The sequence below is a fragment of the Phyllobates terribilis genome, unplaced genomic scaffold, assembly GCF_046119375.1.
Source record: "Phyllobates terribilis strain yellow unplaced genomic scaffold, ASM4611937v1 Scaffold_12__6_contigs__length_324123572, whole genome shotgun sequence".
NCBI classification, from domain to species: domain Eukaryota; kingdom Metazoa; phylum Chordata; class Amphibia; order Anura; family Dendrobatidae; genus Phyllobates; species Phyllobates terribilis.
Genome location: NW_027362772.1, coordinates 185,780,139 through 185,801,167, shown reverse-complemented (window position 1 = coordinate 185,801,167; position 21,029 = coordinate 185,780,139). Strand labels below are relative to the sequence as shown.

Genomic DNA, 21,029 nt, shown 5'->3' with positions numbered 1-21,029 from the left:
GTTGTGGCTATAGGCCGAGCGGTTTTCACAAGCGAAATGTGTTAAATATATTTCACGCCTAAAAAATACATAGTCCACGACTAGAGATGAGTGGACCCATGGAAGTTCGGGTTCTAGTACCCAACACCAACTTTATTCCAAACTTCGTTTCGGGTACCAGAACTGTACCCGAACTTCATACAGAACCCCACTGAAAACAATGTGGACCCAGACTTTTGAGCTGGAATCTCTTTCTCTCCAACGAAACGTTATGCCACATGAGCTTGGCAGCCAATCAACAGTTGCTAATAGACAGCATCCTGCTCACTTCCATCGGGCGAAACCGTCATCTGGAAGAAGAGGTGCTGCTAAGAATGTCACTTATTGGAAACTTTTGATTTGGTGACAGGTCCTCTTTAAAGGGAAGATTTATATGTATGACTCCTAGACATTCACCCAACTGGAACATGAGAGTCACACAAGGAAGGGAGGTCTCTCACTGAACTCTATGGGCTTAAGTGGGGAGCCAGTGCAGAAACTCAGCCAGTTTCAGGGCCATGAATCCCTAGACTGGGTGGCATGCTTGGTACTGCATTTTAAAGAAATAACCAGTCACCCAAAGCCAACTCCCAATAATAGCATTTGATGTCCAGGGGCTACTGAAGAAAGACCTGCAGTTGGCTGGATAAAGGACAACCCTCCCAACTACTGTAATACTTCCCCTTATGGGCAGAATATGAAAAGGCCAATTACCTTGAAACAATTGTAACATCAGTTGTTCTGGCCATGCTACTATTAAAGTGCTGATAAAACAGCGAACGTATAAGGGCATGCTAGAGAAATAGGGTAAAATCTTAGGTTTTATGCCCTTCAGGAGAGACTTAAAGAGAACCTGTCATCACGATTTAACCTCTTAAAGTAAAGGTATGGCCATAATGGCCCTGTTATACTGATCTAATTGATACCTGTAGTGAAAAGAATCCACAGCCTGGTTCTTGTTTAGTTCACCTTAGAAGTTTTGGTGCAATAGCCTCTTCATGCATCGGGGCAAGACTGTGGAGCAGGACTGTGGGTAGGGTCTTCTGCTCTGCTGTGGCCCCTCTGCATTTGTACGAGCCTCCTTTTTTAAACTTTGCGCTTAGTGCCGCCCTTCCTGTGGGCGGCGCATGCGCACATTCATGTCCCGGTGGTCTCTAGCAAAATGGCGCTGAAGGCGGTACATGCTCACATTAACCTCTGGCAGTCTCCAACAAAATGGTGCAGGAAGCTGCACATGCTCAGATTAACCTTATGGTCCGCAGCAGAATGGCGCCACTGGCGACGCATGCGCATATCGCGATCTCCGCTACCATTTTGCTGGAGAACACTGGGCATGAATGTGCGCAAGCGACGGCCATGGCAAGGGTGGCGCTAGCGCAAAATTTATAAAAAAGGAGGTTCAAACAAATGCAAAGGGGCCGCAGCAGAGCCGAAGATGTCCCACCCCAGTGCACGAAGAGGCTATTGCACCAAAACTTCTAAAGTGAATTAAACAAGAACCAGGCTGTGGATTTTTTCACTACAGGTATCCATTAAATCAGTATAACAGGGCAATTATGCCCATGTCTTTACTTTTAAACAGGTTAAATCCTGATGACAGGCTCTCTTTAAAGAACGCAAGCTGAAGGTACTGCACACCTGCCATATGCGAGCGAGCAGATATTCAATGTGGAAGTGAGCAGAGCAAGACTATCCCCTTTCACTTCTACAGCCTTAACCCACAATAAAATCGATGGAATAACAAAATTCAGGAGGAAAACAAAATTTTTAAAAATGGCGTAATAACTTCTTTTTTTTTTTCATCTTGCCTCTCAAAAAAATAAAACATGAAATTCTAAAGGAAAAAAAAACCTCATGTGTACCCAAAAACACAGGCGATCTCAAAGCTCCGTCAACAGAAAAAAAAGTGGTGGTAACAGAAAAATAAGGCACCAACATGTTTCTCATTGGTTCCCACTGTGCTAAACTAGTAAAACAAACAACTATACAAGGTTGTATTAGTATAGAAGTTGACGTGTACTTTATACCGGAAGTATAAATGCCGAATAACAAAAAAAAAGGTTTTTCCTCCAAAAATAAAATAATACATTATAAGTAGCTCAAAATGGTGCTATTAAAAAATACAACTCATCCGTAACAATCAATATTGCTCGGTCGACAGCCAAATAAGTTATGACTCTCAAAAGGCGGGGGGAAAAAAAAAAGTTGCCACGTTATAAAGGTCAATACTGGCTGCTGCGGTAAGGGATTAAATATGTCATATATGTAACCTAAAATAAAAAGATGGATGGAGTGGTCTTTTTCTGGTTTAGGTGCTCTCTCTCTCTGAGCCACGTGGAGCCACTATATGCACATTTTTTTTTGCCTGGGTTTAAAATAAATCTTGATGGCTGTTATCATTTCTAGAAAGTATGGGAAAGTAGTTATTATTTCATGGATTTTGCAGCAGATTTTGAATCATGTCGCAGGCCTGTTTTATATTTGTATGTGTCCTAAGAGATATCGGCAATGTGAAAAGCCTCCTTCGCAAACCACAGGCTCAATGCATCAAGTGCCTGATATTCCAAAGAAAACATTAAGATGATAGAGCGGCAGGTGTAGAGATAAGTGGTTTCATTTGCAACGACTCAGACAGCAAACACATCAACATTACTCAGCTCTTATGCAAGGTAAGCAGCGGGGAAACTAGGCTAGGCTTGTAAATGGCTGGCCTGGGTCATAATCTGCCCACCATTCTGCATATACAGCGGCTCCAGGGGTCAGGACAAGGATTACATTGATATGTGGCACACGATGAAACAGAAAGGCACAGCTTTTGAATGATTTACATAGGGCTTTTTATTACAGCCTTAAACCATGTGCCCAATTGATACTGTCATGGGGACACCGTGACAGAGAGGGGTCAGAAGATCGCTGCGTCTCGTTACCCGAACTCCTGCAATGGTAAGAACTGCTTCACCATCATACTAAACAGTGCAGGTTTTCTTTGCTCTAGCATTGCTAGGGTTAATCAGTTCAGTTGATCTCCTGGAGCTCTCCATCATGGATTGCCTCAGCTGTTCTGTGTTGGTCACTCCCCTCTGGTATATATGCTCGCCACTGGCATTTGAGAATTGCCAGTGATAGTTGTTACTGCCTGGTTTGGAGTTGGAGGCGAAGTTCAGTGTCTGGAGTTGGCGGTTGGAGAGTTGTTCTGGAGATTTCTGTGTGGAGTTTGTTTGCGTGTTCATCTTCATCCTCTCCTATTTGGTTTTAACTACCTTACCCACCCTTGTTTCCCACTCTATTGTTTGGTGAGTGTATTTGTATGAGTGTAGTTTTCATTTATCCCTGTCTGTCTGGATAGAGTTATCCTATACACTTCGGCCTCACACCTTCCTGGTGTTGGGAGGGAACTGATAAGGGTAAATCAGGAGCATAGCAAGGTACGTGACCCAGGCGTCTCCACCTTCTGGGGTAATCCAGGGGACAGGGATAGACTAGGGCGACCCCTTCCGTGAGGGATAGGGAAGGAGTCCCTTGCCCTGAGAAACCCTGCAACAGTACCGTGACAAATATCATCTGAAAGAGGAAAATTCAACCAAAGATAACATTAATGGAGATCATGCACCTGAACCATCACTGACAGTCCACAATAATTGTGAAATTCTGGATATTGCGGAAAAAACATTTTACAGAACTTTACGTAATTGCCCCAATGAAAAAGTTGATGATCGCGTAAAGGTGAAATGACTGCAATATCTACTTCTACATATTATGTCACTATTAGAGGAAGGGGGCAGCCGTTCCACCACTGCGCCATTACAATTTCTGCTACGTTTGTCGAAGTTGCAAATATCCTATTGTCTGCAGTGTAACACACATTTTTGCATCTGGATGGAAGGTCTAGGTTTTTTTCAGATTAAATTTAGAAATATATTATTTTTAACCAGGACATATACTGAAAAGACCGCAGGCAGCCCAAGGTAAAAGCGAAGATTCTCAGCTCCAAGTTTAGCACAGTGAATAGAAAAGATAAATTATTGAGAAAAAGGAAACAGTCAGGACTGACAATAAAAAAAACAAACATTGGAGCAGTGACAGGCAGCAAGAAAGCAAAACAGGCCCGCATGATGCCAGAGTGACCTTGGGCAAGTCTTTTTATCTCTTGAAGCCTTTAGGCCAAAGGAATCAGATCATAAGCTCAGCTGGGCAGGGGTTGTGTGTGAACCGAGCGTCTGCATGCCCATCACTGACATATAGCAGAAGTGTGACATCCCGAACATCAGCAGCGAAGCCAAAATAATTCTATGCTCCTCTATAATCTCATTCACCACTGTACATGTAAATATAAAGAGCCAGTAGATAAATACATGTGGGAACAATGCAATATTTCAGAGCATTCTGTATCTAGGTATATATACTGCACAAAAAGGATGGGTAAACTTGTAACTACATCGGAATACTTATTTTTCATTGTTTCTGAATATCAGCCTTTATACTTCAGAGCTGTATTCACAATTCTGTTGGTGGAATCACTTTGTACACACAAGTTTTATGTACTGATGCTGGTTTCCAGCCTATATTATACTTCAGTGCACTCACAATTCTGCTTGTGCAGTCAGTATGTCTAAATATTACAATACTTATGTAGTAATCCTGAGTAATACTCCAGAGCTGCACTCACTATTCTGCTGGTGCAGTCACTGTGTACATACATTACATTACTTATCTTGTACTGATCCTGAGTTACATCCTGTATTACATCCCAGAGCTGCACTCACTATTCTGCTGGTGCAGTCACTGTGTACATACATTACATTACTTATCTTGTACTGATCCTGATTTACATCCTGCATTATACTCCAGATCTGCACTCACTATTCTGCTGGTGCAGTCACTGTATACATACATTACATTACTGATCCTGAGTTACATCCTGTATTACATCCCAGAGCTGCACTCACTGTTCTGCTGGTGCAGTCACTGTGTACATACATTACATTACTTATCCTGAACTGATCCTGAGTTACATCTTGTATTATACTCCAGAGCTGCACTCACTATTCTGCTGGTGCAGTCACTGTGTACATACATTACATTACTTATCCTGCACTGATCCTTAGTTACATCCTGTATTATACTCCAGAGCTGCACTCACTATTCTGCTGATGCAGTCACTGTGTACATACATTACATTACTCACCCTGTACTTATCCTGAGTTACATCCTGTATTATACTCCAGAGCTGCACTCCCTATTCTGTTGGTGGAGTCACTGTGTACATACATTACTTATCCTGTACTGATCCTGAGTTACATCCTGTATTATACTCCAGAGCTGCACGCACTATTCTGCTGGTGCAGTCACTGTGTACATACATTAAATTACTGATCCTGCGTTACATCCTGTATTATACTCCAGAGCTGCACTCACTATTCTGCTGGAGGAGTCACTGTGTACATACATTACTGATCCTGTACAGATCCTGGGTTACATTCTGTATTATACTCCAGAGCTGCACTCACTATTCTGCTGGTGCAGTCACTGTGTACATACATTACTTATCCTGTATTATATTGCTTGTTGCTATTGGAATCATGTTTTTCAAATTCCTATAATGCATTGCCTATGTAAAGAATGAAACTATCAGAAAAACAAAGCTCCAATTACCAAAAAGATACTTCTGAGCAGGAAGTATGAAGTTAGTGTCTGTAAATCCTGAACTGTCCATATGTACATGTAGTTGCTAAAGCCAATCATTGGCTGCAGCGGTCACCAGTTGGACACCTCTGTGACCAGTGATTAGCTCATGCGGTTACATGCCCATTTGGACAGAACACAAAATACTGAGGCTGGCAGGGAATCCAGGCAGCGCTGGAGGAGAACAGATGGAGATCAGTAGTGTATTTTTTATTTAACTATTCTACAACTTTCTTAAAAAAAAAAAGTGTTTAGAGGCTGGACAAACTGCATTAATATTAATAAAAAAAAAAGCAAAGCCTAATGTTTCAAGTATAACTAATGTTTGGTTCTATTGCAGCCCCTTGAAAACTCAGTAGATTGTTGGGTTCTGAGATCCAAGACCCCCTTAAAACACAGGCTACAAGTGCTAAGCCGCAGCATGAGTGAGCACAGAGGTGTAGGAGTTAAAAAAATGTCTGTGTGTTAGTAAACAGCAGTGCACACTTAGAAGGGGGTTGTGAGCACTTCTGCCCACCCATAGGGCAATCAGTGGGGGCTTCAGACTACAATATATTAAAAGATTTAAAAAAAATAAAAATAAAAAAAGAGCTGAGGTTTCGTTTTAGAATGGTCATTGGGCGGCGGGGGGGTCAGCCACATGGCCAGTGGCACCTTGTGGTCATCCTTAGGCCTCATTCAGACAGTCATTGATTTTTTTGTTTTTGCATACAAGAAAAAGAAAGGATAATTTTAAATTAGTATGCTGAATCTAATTTTTATCCATTTTGACATATGTATCCATTTTTATAAATGTGGCATCAGCTTTTCTCATATGCAAAAAATATATACCGTACTTTTTTATTTTACAAAATTTCTCCTTCCCTTTAAACAGTAAAAAACAGACAGCATTCAGGTGATAAGTGGATAGCATTAAAGTTCTATCAGGTTTTCTTTTTTTTTCACTGACTCAAAAGTTTGATCTTCAAATCCGATCAAAAATGAAAATGTCTCAGACTGGAAAAAAGAAAAAAAAGCCATGTGAGCGTGTCCATAAACTATCACAGATGTGTCCCACTTGTAAAAACCACAGATAACGCACATACATGAAATATGATCATCTGAATGGGGCTTTCCACTTGAAATTGGAATACTGACTTTAGTGCTCATTCACACATCAGTATTTTCCGCAGGTGAGAACAGAGCGATTATTTTGATCAGAGTGGCATCAGTTCTTCTCATACGCGGAGAAAAGAACTGTCCATTGTGACAGACCAGTCCGTGAACACAAGACTGCACTCCGATGTCATCGGAGTGCAGTCCAATTTTTTTACGGTTCCATAGGTCTTGCATTGCCAACTTTGCTCGGATCAAAATCGGACACGTCTCTGATATTTTCCGCGGATGGGGGAAAAAAAAAAATAAAATAAAAAAATCAATAAATAATAAATCGGACATGTGCACAGCTCCATAAACTATTCTAAGTGTGATGGCTATCCGTGAAAAACACGGATAGCAATTGTACGATAAAATCTGATGTGTGAACGAGCCTGTCACGGGTGTGTCAGGTGTGACAGACAGCGGTCCTGGATCCAGCTGTAGAAGGACATTGCGCTTGGCTCTGCAGGCACCTTCTAGATCTTTTCATCTCTGTAGTGTAGTGATATCCTTCTCCCTCTAGGACCTAGCAGTGACCTCCACCTTCTGCTGCTAATTGACACACTCTTGCTGGATGTTTAAATACCTTCTGTCTCTCCAGAGAGTCGCCGGTGGTAGCTCTATTTTCCTCTGTCCAGGCCTGGAGTACTAGTAGTCGGCTAGTTTCTTCTTGGAGTTCCCTTGGAGGATAGTTGGTGTGATCTCTCTGGTGTCTTCTCAAGCTAAGTGTTTTCCATTTCCTGTTTACCTGTTTGTCTTTAGTTGTAGTGGGGGCTGACTAGTGCTCACCTCGTACCCTCCCTATCTAGGGCCTATCGCTGGGGGCAGTCATGGATTAGGTTTCCTGCTCGGCGATGGGTGCAGAACCTATTTAGGGACGTTAGGGGAATCAGGGAGTGGTCAGATCTGCCTAGGTGTCTCCACTCTCCCTTTCCCTAGTGTTTGGGCTTCCTTCCCCTCTTCCCGTCTTTGTGTACTTAGTCTTTCCCTCACCTTGCGTGACAGAGCCCTTAGTGGGAATGACAGCGGTCCCTTACACTCCTCGAATGGCGCCTTCATTTTCCTCGGATAGTTCAGGTATTCTTTGTCCAGCATTACATACAATTTAGCCCGTTATAAAAATGCATTGTAAGTCGTCTTCTGCCTTAAGAACTCCTCGGATGAAATATTTCAAGGCCGGCAGGACTTAAGTTACTGAATGGTGGAGGTGGTCAGTGGGGACATACACGCGTGGCTGCCCGGGAGCATATCAAGTAGACTTCAAAAGGTAAATATTCACATATTCTAAGGACCCATCTCTCTCTCCGCAGTTTTAAATACAAGTGAGGAAGGGCACGCGTCTGAAATGAAGGCCCACAGGGCACATCTGGCAGAGGTACAGCTCCTATCCTCTCATCACCTTACCATGTTTTATTCATTTTGACTTATTTTGTTCTGTCACAGTGAAAGACTTCTCTTTATGTTGACCTCAGTACTTTTCACGTAAAATTACAACCTATTGATATTCCTGGCTCAATTTGCTGAGATATTATATCAACGGCTGTCAAAGCTCAAGCCAAACGTATGTATTTCTTTAGAAAAAAAAAAAAAGAAAATTGTAGGACGGCAAAAATATATTAGTCAATACAAGGAGGTAAAAAATGCAACAGCGATCCAATGCATGGGAGGACGCCTTCTGCCTTAGTTAGCATTATTTGCTCTCGTTATGATGTACAGAACATCGTTTTTGTCTTGACCTTCCAACGTACTCCTTGTCAATTCCCTTTATGTCTCCAAATGCATAGATTGGCAACAAGAATAGCTTTATTTATAGCTGCTGAAAGAGACAGTACGATGCTGGGAAATTGTCGATAGAGTCAACTTGTGAAAAAGAGAAAAAAAAGGGAGAAGGAGAAGATAGAAAGCGGACGGGTAATTATTCTTGTCTTCTTGACAAGTGACGTTCATATTTCTTCAGAAAATGTTCCGTTTCGACAAACACCAAATTAATAGGATTAACCGTATGGAGCGTCCGAGATGCAGACAACAAACATATAATTATAAGTAATAATAATGCGCCATTATCTAGTCTGAACAGGTGCTATAAAAGGAAATTACATTTACTTTGGATAAACAATGATAATCCACAGATAAATAATGGTAATGAGGATGAAGTGTGTATTGTTGGAAAGGATCAGTGGTTGGTTATGGCAGGAATTCCCTGATTCAGGGTACGGGCACACAATCTTTTTACCGACTGTGAGAACTGAGTTTTTTTTGAGGATGATCTGAAGAGTTTCCAGTTTTTGCTCAAAATAGTTAATGTGAACATACCCCTAGACAACTCAAACCAGGGCCGGACTGGCCATCTGGCAATTCTGGCAAACACCAGATGGGCTGGTGCCAGCTGTGGGCCACTCCTTCACTCCAGGGACGCACATGTAAACCTTCCCCCTGGTGCTCCATTTCTTCTATTTAGATTCCTGCACTGCCCAGTGGTGACCTGACCTCCGTTTCTTCTCATATGCATTTAGTACATGAAGGAGGAAGGAGGACATGACGCCGATACAGCCAATCAGCTTAAAGGGGTTGTCCAGTCTAAAATGAAAACTCTCCTCACTTTTGGACAAATCCAGACATACAGAGAAAGTGAGAACTGTGTCTGCTTTCTCACCTTCTTCGGATGTCAGTTATGTCCAAAGGAGGGGAGAGTGAAGAAGCTGCTGAATTGCTACAGGGGTCACCTGCAACGGCGTCGGCCCCGGAGGTGAGTATAAGTGTTATGTTTTTACTGGGAGGAATAAAATAATAATGATTGAGAAGGGGTTGTCCGAGTAGTGAACATCCCCTTTCATTTTACATTTATCATCAATCACTAAGCAACAAAAAGGGGCTAATGAAAATGTAGCTCTACTGAGCATGTGTCAATTCCAACGTATGCTCAGTAGGATCTTGTCACTGTGGAATATTCTTCTCAGTGCACAGTGACAGTGCACAACCTCTCCGACTCTAATGAGAAGTGACAAGCCGGATAGAGAGCACACTTTTAGTGCGCATTGTAAGGAGCAAACTGGGACAGCAGAGACCAGCGTCGTCCCCAATAGTGAAGTCACTTTCGTGGGTGGGCCTCGTCCCTGCTTGTTGCATTCTTTCCTTGACTGACAGCCGGCTGTGCATCAGTGCACAGCCGGCTGTCAGTCAGTGCCGGGGTATACTTACAGCTGCCAGTCTCACTGCTGTGAGTGGTGACTAATTGCTCTGCATGACTGAAAGCTGATGGCTCCTGGGAGAAATAAAATGTATTTTGTCCTGGGTGTCACACTTTCAGTACAGCAGCTGGGCACCTTCATAATACTATTAACCTGCAGATTAACCCTATATCTGCAGGTAAATAGAGTTATCTGACCTGACAAGTTTCCTTTAATTTCACAAAATGTTATTATGGCTTCACAGCAGTTTGTATTCTGTAAATGTGTTATATTTCTCGAGCGATCCACAAAATCGAAGAACATATATTACATTCACTTCTTAGCATGTGGGCCTGTGTGCTCTCAAATGCCAGGACTGAATTTAAGTCCCAGTCTGACCCTGACTCAAACATATACTCCATTAGTGCATATGTATAAGATATAGGTGGAGAGCCTCTGCCTTAGTTACTAAAGCACATTCATTCTAATTGGCATTATAGAATATGCAAAGTGTTATTTCCAAAATTGCAAGGTTTTACCAATACCTATAGGATCACTGGGAATCAGACAGATCCCAAGAACAGGGCTCTAAAGTGCCTCATTAGACCGGTACGTTGGCTGCACTTGCACACCACTGCTTCATTCATTGTCTACAGGACTGCCAGAGATTGTGGAATACAGCGCTCGGCCATCTCAGCAGTGCTATGAACAGTGAAGTGCGGTGGGGTGCATGTGCGCCTAATGGGACACTTCAGAACACAAGTCTCTAGTTTGGTGGTCAGAGTAACCACCTATCCTGGTGAGAGCTGATAAAGTGCCTAGTTAGGAAAGAACCTTTAAAGGCTGTGTCCATCTTTGCAACCAATATTATTATATCTTGCCCATGAATTCCCAATGACTTCAGAATAAGTCTTGATCACAAACATCCTATCATTTTATGCACAGCCCCTCCAGTGTATTCTGATCCAAAAGTCTGTCTTTCTACCATTATTTTTATTTTATTTCAGAAAGAGCACCACCCTTGTCTACGGGCTATATTTAGTATTGCAAAAAAAAACAAACAGACACAGCACAGCCACAAAATAAAAGTAAACTCTCTTTTCTAATCTAAGACAACCCCTTTAAGGGTAACATACAGAACCATCTTCATGTTCTCACTGGAGCCATGAAACTGAACTTTTACCATATCAAAAACTGAAAGGCCAGAGGAGCTTTTTAAAGTGTCTCTGGATATCTCTGCAAATTAAATTTCCACTCTACTTGAAGGGGACGGTCCACCACTGAAAACACCCTTCTTAAATGCTAAAGCGACCCCAATAAAATAAAAAAAGCACATGTGCATCTCCTGGACTGGCGTTGTACCAGCAATGTTAGCGCTGCGTCTGATGGAACTCTGAAGGCTGCAGCCCATCAGCAGCCAATGACAGGCTGCAGCACTATGTTGACATCATTATGGGAGATTGGAACGGTGCCAGTCCAGGAGGTATATCTTTTTTCTTATTTTACTGGGCCAATTTAGCACTTCCAGTAGTTGACGACCCCTTTAAAAATTATACTATTGTGGATGTGGCAATTAGTGGTACCCCCTGACCTCAGCGTATCTAAACTTTCTCTTTAAACGTGCACATACAGATAAGTGGTGGATCAGCAGTCCTGGGGTTTCCTAGCTAACCTGATTTTCATTAATGGAAATAGATGAACTTCTGTAGATCTGCATCTTTGATGGCTCCGTACATACCCCCCTCCTCCCATATGAATCAATCAAGCTTCCAACCCATATATATACGAGCGAGAAGCGGCTTCATCTAGGGGGTGACGTCTCGGCGTCTCTGGCATGATCACGTATTGATTGACATGGGAAGCACATTCTGTTGCAGGAGAAGTTTGCACCTTTCTGCCAACAACAAGGTCACGAGCCTCGACAACAAGGTGACACCACAGTGCGAGCTCCCACCGAGCTGTGGGCAGGCTGAGTGTCTATCATTAAAATGCATTACCCGTTTATAGTTTTATAGATCTAAGGGAAAGTAAATTACAAGCAGGGTATGGCTGGAACCATATGGAAAGTCATCACAGAAAGAGACAAAGCAGCAAACTGACGCCTGTCACTGGAGACCACAGCCAGGACGTGGAGATACACCATAAGAAACTTTACTAACACCGGAGAGGAAATCTTAAAGTGCACTGAACATGTGAATAAAAGAAACTTTGTAATCAAGCTCTCTATAGAAAAGTGGAATCTTCCCTCTATGATTTATAGGATGTTTGTGCAAATGTACTCCTTTACACCCAGGGATATTTTTTGCATAGTAGATGAAGACTAATGTGCAACATTTTAAAGGATCATGGAACTTAACTCTACAAAAGGTGCAAAAGGAGAAGAGAAAAATAAAACAAAAGCATCTCTGTAAAATTCTTATCAATTTGGTGCAAGATCTGCCAAGGGTGAAAAGAAAGACAAAAAATATATATAAAAATATTGAAAAAAATCTAAAGGATTAATCAGGGACTTAGAGGCTAAGATGGATAAATAGGACTGAATTGCTGGTGCTGTTTCAGGTTATCAACCCCCTTACCAACAGGGCAAGGGGTCTTGGGTAGGGATGAGAATACCCGTGGAACTTCGGGTTCTGGTGCCCGACCAAAACTGTAGTCCAAAATTTAGTTCAGGTATCAGAACTTTACTAGAACTTGAACCAGAACCTGAATTCTATTGAAATGTATAGGGACCCAAACTTTGGAGCTGGAAAATTCCCCCTCTCTTTCTCTCCTCCTGGACTTCTCCGGAACGCTGAACATTAAAATGGACTTACAGGAGAAGTCCGTGCTCGGTATTCAGACCCGGACACTAACTGTCCGTTACAAACCCCGAACATTAAAGTTCAGGTTCACTCATCTCTAGTCTTGGGGATTGTTGGTCAACCTACTTTTGTCCTAGACCAAATTGGGATGTTCCTCCCCCTCCCAAGGCCAAGGACAAACTCCATGAACTGCCTCTGTGGGCCGTGTTTTATTCAAAATGTCTTGTTCGGAAATGAAGACGTTCTATATGAATGGTTCGTTTTCTTATTGCAGAGCCAAAAGTTCTGCAACTTATGAGGTGTGGTTTTTTTTTTTTTTTTTAACAGGCCACAAGACAAGATAGTAAAATATGTGGTAATGGTGTACGGGGGTCCTTAGTGCCACATCAGGGATGGTCATATACAATGTAACATCATCTTTAGTCAGTTGGCATAATTTTGCAGCAGCAGTATCAGTACTGATGTGGAGCTGAAAGTTTGCAAACAACTTATAGGACATAGCTCCTGGAATCTAAGTGATAATGTCCACACCCACCCCCTTCCCATTGTAAATTATCTATGTATTAACAGTCACCAACACATCCAGTTATCACAGAAGATTACTACTCCACAGGCAGGGAGCACCTATACAGGACTCTGACTGCTAATATTCTGATCATTTGCAGAGCAGACATTATTCATTAACCACATGCCTCAGCTGCAGCAGAACATCTTTATGTTGAGTAGATAGGAGCTTCCTGTCCTACTAGTGTTCCGCAGAAGATAAGGTGCATATTATACCGTTCTGCAGCAGCTGGTGTGAGATGGCTGTGTAATATACTTCACAGCTGAATTAAAACAATTTTTCATAGAAAATTGTCGTTCTGACATTAAATTTATATGTACAGGAATATACTTTCTATCCATGTGGACAATATGCAGCATGATTTGTAGAGCTCTGTAAATACAAATAGGTGGGCTTCGGAGAGAGGAGCAGCAGGTTATATATAGTGTATGAATACTTAGACGCAATTATGTTCTAGCAAATTCTCAGCTTTGGATTGTGTTATTCTTTATCCATACCTTCAGTAAGAGAGGTACAGATATGATAAGTCATGGGGTGAACCCCAGGGATTTTGCTAGGATAGCATACCACTTGACTACAAAGAACAGGTTTTAGGTGAGTGGAGGAGATTTGATATGCAAGGGATGCAAAAATCAGAAAGGCATAATAGGGTACAAGACAGACCTAGTCAGAAAATGAGTTGAGCAGGGGGAAAGTACACTGATCAGGAAAGTGAGAGAAGGGCATAATGGAGGCAAAGTCATCAAAGAGGGAAGTGGGGCACAAAGTCAGTGAAAGAGGCAAAATAGGGGGTTGGGTGGCACAAAGCAGGCAGTGGCCAGTGAGGAGAGGAGGGTGCCGGAGAGGCGCTGCCGCCGGAGATGAGAGGAGAGTGCCGGAGAGGTGCTGTCGCCAGAGATGAGAGGAGAGGAGGGTGCCGGAGAGGCGCTGTCACCGGAGAGGAGGGAGCCGGAGAGGCGCCGTCGCCAGAGAGGAGAGGAGGGTGCCGGAGAGGCGCCGTCGCCAGAGAGGAGAGGAGAAGAGGGTGCCGGAGAGGCGCCGTCGCCAGAGAGGAAAGGAGAGGCGCCGTCGCCAGAGAGGAGAGGAGGGTGCCGGAGAGGCGCCGTCGCCAGAGAGGCGCCGTCGCCAGAGAGTAGAGGAGGGTGCCATCGCCAGAGAGGAGAGGAGAGGAGGGTGCCGGAGAGGCGCCGTCGCCAGAGAGGAGAGGAGAGGAGAGGAGGGTGCCGGAGAGGAGCCGTCGCCAGAGAGGAGAGGAGGGTGCCGGAGAGGCGCCGTCGCCAGAGAGGAGAGGAGGGTGCCGGAGAGGCGCCGTCGCCAGAGAGGAGAGGAGGGTGCCGGAGAGGCGCCGTCGCCAGAGAGGAGAGGAGGGTGCCGGAGAGGCGCCGTCGCCAGAGAGGAGAGGAGGGTGCCGGAGAGGCGCCGTCGCCAGAGAGGAGAGGAGGGGCGCCGTCGCCAGAGAGGAGAGGAGGGGCGCCGTCGCCAGAGAGGAGAGGAGGGGCGCCGTCGCCAGAGAGGAGAGGAGGGGCGCCGTCGCCAGAGAGGAGAGGAGGGGCGCCGTCGCCAGAGAGGAGAGGAGGGGCGCCGTCACCAGAGAGGAGAGGAGGGTGCCGGAGAGGCGCCGTCGCCAGAGAGGAGAGGAGGGGCGCCGTCGCCAGAGAGGAGAGGAGGGGCGCCGTCGCCAGAGAGAATAGGAGAGGCGCTGTCGCCAGAAAGGAGAGGAGGGTGCCGGAGAGGCGCTGTCGCCAGAGAGGAGAGGAGGGTGCCGGAGAGGCGCTGTCGCCAGAGAGGAGAGGAGAGTGCCGGAGAGGCGCTGTCGCCAGAGAGGAGAGGAGAGTGCCGGAGAGGCGCTGTCGCCAGAGAGGAGAGGAGAGTGCCGGAGAGGCGCTGTCGCCAGAGAGGAGAGGAGGGTGCCGGAGAGGCGCTGTCGCCAGAGAGGAGAGGAGGGTGCCGGAGAGGCGCTGTCGCCAGAGAGGAGAGGAGGGGCGCCGTCGCCAGAGAGGCGCTGTCGCCAGAGAGGAGAGGAGGGTGCCGGAGAGGCGCTGTCGCCAGAGAGGAGAGGAGGGTGCCGGAGAGGCGCTGTCGCCAGAGAGGAGAGGAGGGTGCCGGGGAGGTGCTGTCGCCAGAGAGGAGGGTGCCGGAGAGGCGCTGTCGCCAGAGAGGAGAGGAGGGTGCCGGAGAGGCGCTGTCGCCAGAGAGGAGAGGAGGGGCGCCGGAGAGGCGCTGTCGCCAGAGAGGAGAGGAGGGGCGCCGGAGAGGCGCTGTCGCCAGAGAGGAGAGGAGGGGCGCCGTCGCCAGAGAGGAGGGTGCCGGAGAGGCGCCGTCGCCAGAGAGGAGAGGAGGGTGCCGGAGAGGCGCCGTCGCCAGAGAGGAGAGGAGGGGCGCCGTCGCCAGAGAGGAGAGGAGGGGCGCCGTCGCCAGAGAGGAGAGGAGGGGCGCCGTCGCCAGAGAGGAGAGGAGAGGCGCTGTCGCCAGAGAGGAGAGGAGGGTGCCGGAGAGGCGCTGTCGCCAGAGAGGAGAGGAGGGTGCCGGAGAGGCGCTGTCGCCAGAGAGGAGAGGAGGGTGCCGGAGAGGCGCTGTCGCCAGAGAGGAGAGGAGGGTGCCGGAGAGGCGCTGTCGCCAGAGAGGAGAGGAGGGTGCCGGAGAGGCGCTGTCGCCAGAGAGGAGAGGAGGGTGCCGGAGAGGCATTGTCGCCAGAGAGGAGAGGAGAGGAGGGTGCAGGAGAGGCACTGTCACCAGAGAGGAGGGTGCAGGAGAGGCACTGTCACCAGAGAGGAGAGGAGGGTGCAGGAGAGGCACTGTCACCAGAGTGAGTGTGTGCGCGCTCTGGGGTACAGAGAAGGTATAAGAGGTAAGTATTGTGGCGTCGGCAGGGGGCGCTGTACTGCTGCACCTAATAACCCTCAGTGTGCCCTGCAGCCTCCGGTGTCCCCTGCTGTTGCCGCACTCCGTATACCGGAGCACATTACTATTGTATGTACACAGGACAGGACTCGGCAGCAGCCGCCACTTAGTGTCACCCAGGTGACAGCTCCCGGGGTCACAGCACAATGCCGGCTGCTAGCGCCCCGCAGACACAGGCTATCCCTCATCTCTGCAGCCACACGCTCCAGGACAGCATGCCCGGCCCCAGCCCACACCCGCAGGCAGAAGCTCACCTCCCTGCGGACGTTTAATAGCGCGTAATAGTCATCGTTATCCACTTCTTCCTCCATAAAGGCCGCCGCCATCTTCACAACCTTTCACCTTGACCGCTGAGTGCAGCGGGAACATAGATCAGCCGGGAGGGAAGAAGCGCCCCACAGTGACATCTGCAGGACTGGTGCGGAACTACAACTGGTATTGATCCTTCAGCAGATGGACAGCGCGCACCTGAGCGGCTGTGAGGAGACCTCTGCTCCCTACCATAGGGGGCGCCTGCGAGACACCCGCTACCTCTCCTTGTGCATGAGGGGACACCCCACAAACCTGGATGGGCAAAGCAGTGTGTGACTTTGTCTTTTCCAAATGGTCATCCGAAGCCGTAACAATTTCTAGTCAGACCTGACCTTTAATTGAAGGAAGCGCAATTTTCGGGATTTAAAAAATGTATCATAGAATCATAGAATGGTAGAGTTGGAGGGGACCTCCTGGGTCATCTGGTCCAACCCCCTGCTCAATGCAGGATTCACTAAATCATCTCAGACAGATGTCTGTCCAGCCTCTTAGAGGGGATCGGTCAAATTTTACATTATAAAACTACATACATTAATAATATGTTTATTTAGACCTGATGAGGCTGATGTACTTGCTATGAAACCCAATTTCAGAAAGACAGTAAAACTTTTTTTTCAAAAGTTTCCTTTCCTAATATTAAAATGAGTATTTCCGGCTCCAGCTGTTCTCATACAATGCTTGTCTTACTATCAGGATTACACAGCCATACCGACAGACATTTAAAAAAAAAAAAAAGTGCACCAGTCTCCTTAGGTCTAAGATCTATTTAGCGATTCATGAAGTTTTGCATAGTGAAATCTGGTGACAAATTTGCTTTAAAGGGGTTATCTGGGACTATTTATATTTTTTTACAATGTGCCTAAGGACTAACAGGCAGATAGTTATTAACCACCTGCTTGTTGTGGCCGGCACCGATCTCTGCCGTCACAGAGCAGTCATAGACCTGACACCGATCTCTGCCGGCACAGAGCAGTCATAGACCTGACACCGATCTCTGCCGTCACAGAGCAGTCATAGACCTGACACCGATCTCTGCCGGCACAGAGCAGTCATAGACCTGACACCGATCTCTGCCTGCACAGAGCAGTCATAAACCTGGCACCGATTTCTGCCGGCACAGAGCAGTCATAGTCCTGGCTCCGATCTCTGCTGGCACAGAGCAGTCATAGACCTGGGACTGATCTCTGCCGGCACAGAGCAGTCATAGACCTGGCACCGATCTCTGCCAACACAGAGCAGTCATAGACCTGGCACCGATCTCTGCCGGCACAGAGCAGTCATAGACCTGACACCGATCTCTGCCGTCACAGAGCAGTCATAGACCTGACACCGATCTCTGCCGGCACAGAGCAGTCATAGACCTGACACCGATCTCTGCCGTCACAGAGCAGTCATAGACCTGACACCGATCTCTGCCGGCACAGAGCAGTCATAGACCTGACACCGATCTCTGCCTGCACAGAGCAGTCATAGACCTGGCACCGATTTTTGCCGGCACAGAGCAGTCATAGACCTGGCTCCGATCTCTGCTGGCACAGAGCAGTCATAGACCTGGGACTGATCTCTGCCGGCACAGAGCAGTCATAGACCTGGCACCGATCTCTGCCAACACAGAGCAGTCATAGACCTGGCACCGATCTCTGCCGGCACAGAGCAGTCATAGACCTGGCACGATCTCTGCCGGCACAGAGGAGTCATAGACCTGACACCGATCTCTGCCGGCACAGAGCAGTCATAGACCTGGCACCGATCTCTGCCGGCACAGAGCAGTCATAGACCTGACACCGATCTCTGCCTTCACAGAGCAGTCATAGACCTGACACCGATCTCTGCCGGCACAGAGCAGTCATAGACCTGGCACCGATCTCTGCCGGCACAGAGCAGTCATAGACCTGGCACCGATCTCTGCCGGCACAGAGCAGTCATAGACCTGGCACCGATCTCTGCCGGCACAGAGCAGTCATAGACCTGACACCGATCTCTGCCGGCACAGAGCAGTCATAGACCTGGCACCGATCTCTGCCGGCACAGAGCAGTCATAGACCTGACACCGATCTCTGCCGGCACAGAGCAGTCATAGACCTGGCACCGATCTCTGCCGGCACAGAGCAGTCATAGACTTGGCACCGATCTCTGCCAGCACAGAGCAGTCATAGACCTGGCACCGATCTCTGCCGGCACAGAGCAGTCATAGACCTGGCACCGATCTCTGCCGGCACAGAGCAGTCATAGACCTAGCACCGATCTCTGCTGGCACAGAGCAGTTATAGATCTGGCACCGATCTCTGCCGGCACAGAGCAGTCATAGACCTGGCACCGATCTCTGCCGGCACAGAGCAGTCATAGACCTGGTAATGATTTCTGCCTGCACAGAGCAGTCACAGACCTGGCACCGATCTCTGCCGGCACAGAGGAGTCATAGACCTGGCACCGATCTCTGCCGGCACAGAGCAGTCATAGACCTGGCAGCGATCTCTGCCGGCACAGAGCAGTCATAGACCTGGCACCGATCTCTGCCGGCACAAAGCAGTCATAGACCTGGTACTGATCTCTGCTGGCACAGAGCAGTCATAGACCTGGCACCGAACTCTGCCGGCACAGAGCAGTCATAGACCTGGCAACGATCTCTGCCGGCACAGAGCAGTCATAGACCTCTGTTGCTGGGGATTCAGCGGCTTCTGCTGACGACACGTCGACATTGCGTCAGCTTCTCTTCCACTCTGCTCTGTTGACGGGGTGACTGCGGAAGTCGTGCTGATTGACAGCAGGTGCTCTACCACCTAACTGCTCGCTGTCAATCAGCATGACGTCGGCAGTCACGCCCCATTGACAGAGTGGAAGAGGAAGAGCCGCTCTGCTGACGAGAAACAGCAAAATTGCCTCCAGCAGCAGTCTATGACCGCTCTAAGTCGGCGCCGGGTAGAACAGACAGCAACTACCCGGGTAAAGGGCAGTGGGGCCCCTATGTCACAAATGGCAGAGATAGAAATCAGGTGTGGACTGCTTTTTTTGTTCTTGGATTCGTCGATACACTTCACAAACCCGGCTCTGCTGCATGACAGGTCTCTATACTGCTGGTCAGATTTGTCTAGGAGTCTGTGACAAATTCAGCTCTGTTATATCACTGAGTCAAATCTGCTGTTCTGCTGCCTACTATGCATTGTACTCTGTGACTAGCTCAGCAGTGATACATCACCAAATCAACTGTAAGGTCTTTCTTCTTTCTTAGCTCCTTATTTAACTCTGTGACAAACTCAGCTCTATTATATCATTGAGTCAACTCTGCTGTTCTGCTGTTACTTTGCTGTGAAATTGTAACCGGCTCAGTAGTGCTACATCACCAAATCAGCAGTGGGGTGTCTAGGAAATCCAGGTAGGACTGGGTTAAATCCTAGCACTGCAGGTCTTGATTAGATGCACCTGGATAGCATTGACTAAGAACCAGGACATGTGTTCACCTTGGTCTCACTCAGTCAGCTGGGGAAGCTGAGCAGAGTGGATTTGTGTTGGAGCTGGGAAGAGACAAACCAGAATCTCTCTCTGAAAGGAGTGTGCACAGGCCGTGTGCACTAAACTGCAAGTATGAGTGGTTGCTATGGACAATAGCCGTTTTGTTTGACCGAACTTGGATTTGCTCAGCCGTGTGTGAGTAGTCAGGGTGTCACGGGTGTGTCAGAAGTGATAGACAGTCGCCCTGCAGTTGGTTGCAGGAGATCTCTACATTTGGCATTACAGACACCTTCTTAGAGGCTGTCTCTAGGACCCAGCAGCTACCTTCCTCTGGCTAATTATCACTCTGGCCTGGGTGTATAAATACCTGCTGTGTGTCAGAGAGAGGTGCCAGCTATATTCATTACTACTTGTGAAGGCTTAGCAAGAGCAGTAATTCTTCCTCTCTGGTGCTTGAGGACATGTGCGCATTTGTCTGGAGTCATCTTTAGCTAAGCAATTTTCCCTTGTTTGTCCCCCCTTGTTGTCTTTAGTGTTCAGTGGGGATCAACTAGTGCTCATCCCCTTCCTTCCCTTGCCAGGGCCAAACGCCAGGGAAAGTCAGGGCGAGGAATGCGTGCGGCGATTGGTGAAGAGCCAATATAGGGACGTTAGGGGAGACAGGGGTGATATTCTATCAGCCAGGAGGTCTCCACTCCCCCTTTCCCTAAAGTCTGGGCTTCCTTTCTTTCTTCCCTTTGTGTTGCACTAAGTCTTTCCCACACCTTGCGTGACACAGGGTTTAGTTAGCGCCTGAGCAAGACTATGGATTTTGTGATTATGGTTTTGTTTTCGGAGCTGTTCAACCTGTGGAAATAAACGTCACATTGTTTTGACACAAGAATCCAGTGCCTGTGTGAACGCTGCCTACTGCTGAACATGAATTCCTTCAGGTGTTTCTTCCTTTTCAGCTCTGCATTGGACTCTGTGACAAACTCAGCTCTGCTATATATCTAA

General features: G+C 47.1%; 1 protein-coding gene across 1 annotated transcript in view; it reads right to left on the bottom strand.

The window, feature by feature from the left end:
* Positions 1-16,685, bottom strand: part of DNAJC11 (DnaJ heat shock protein family (Hsp40) member C11) — a 172,735-nt gene extending 156,050 nt beyond the window's left edge. The window contains exon 1 of the mRNA XM_073656524.1: positions 16,526-16,685. Coding sequence (XP_073512625.1) covers positions 16,526-16,597 — 72 coding nt within the window. The 5' untranslated portion in view covers positions 16,598-16,685. The remainder of the gene's footprint in view (positions 1-16,525) is intronic.
* Between the last annotated feature and the right edge of the window lie 4,344 nt (positions 16,686-21,029).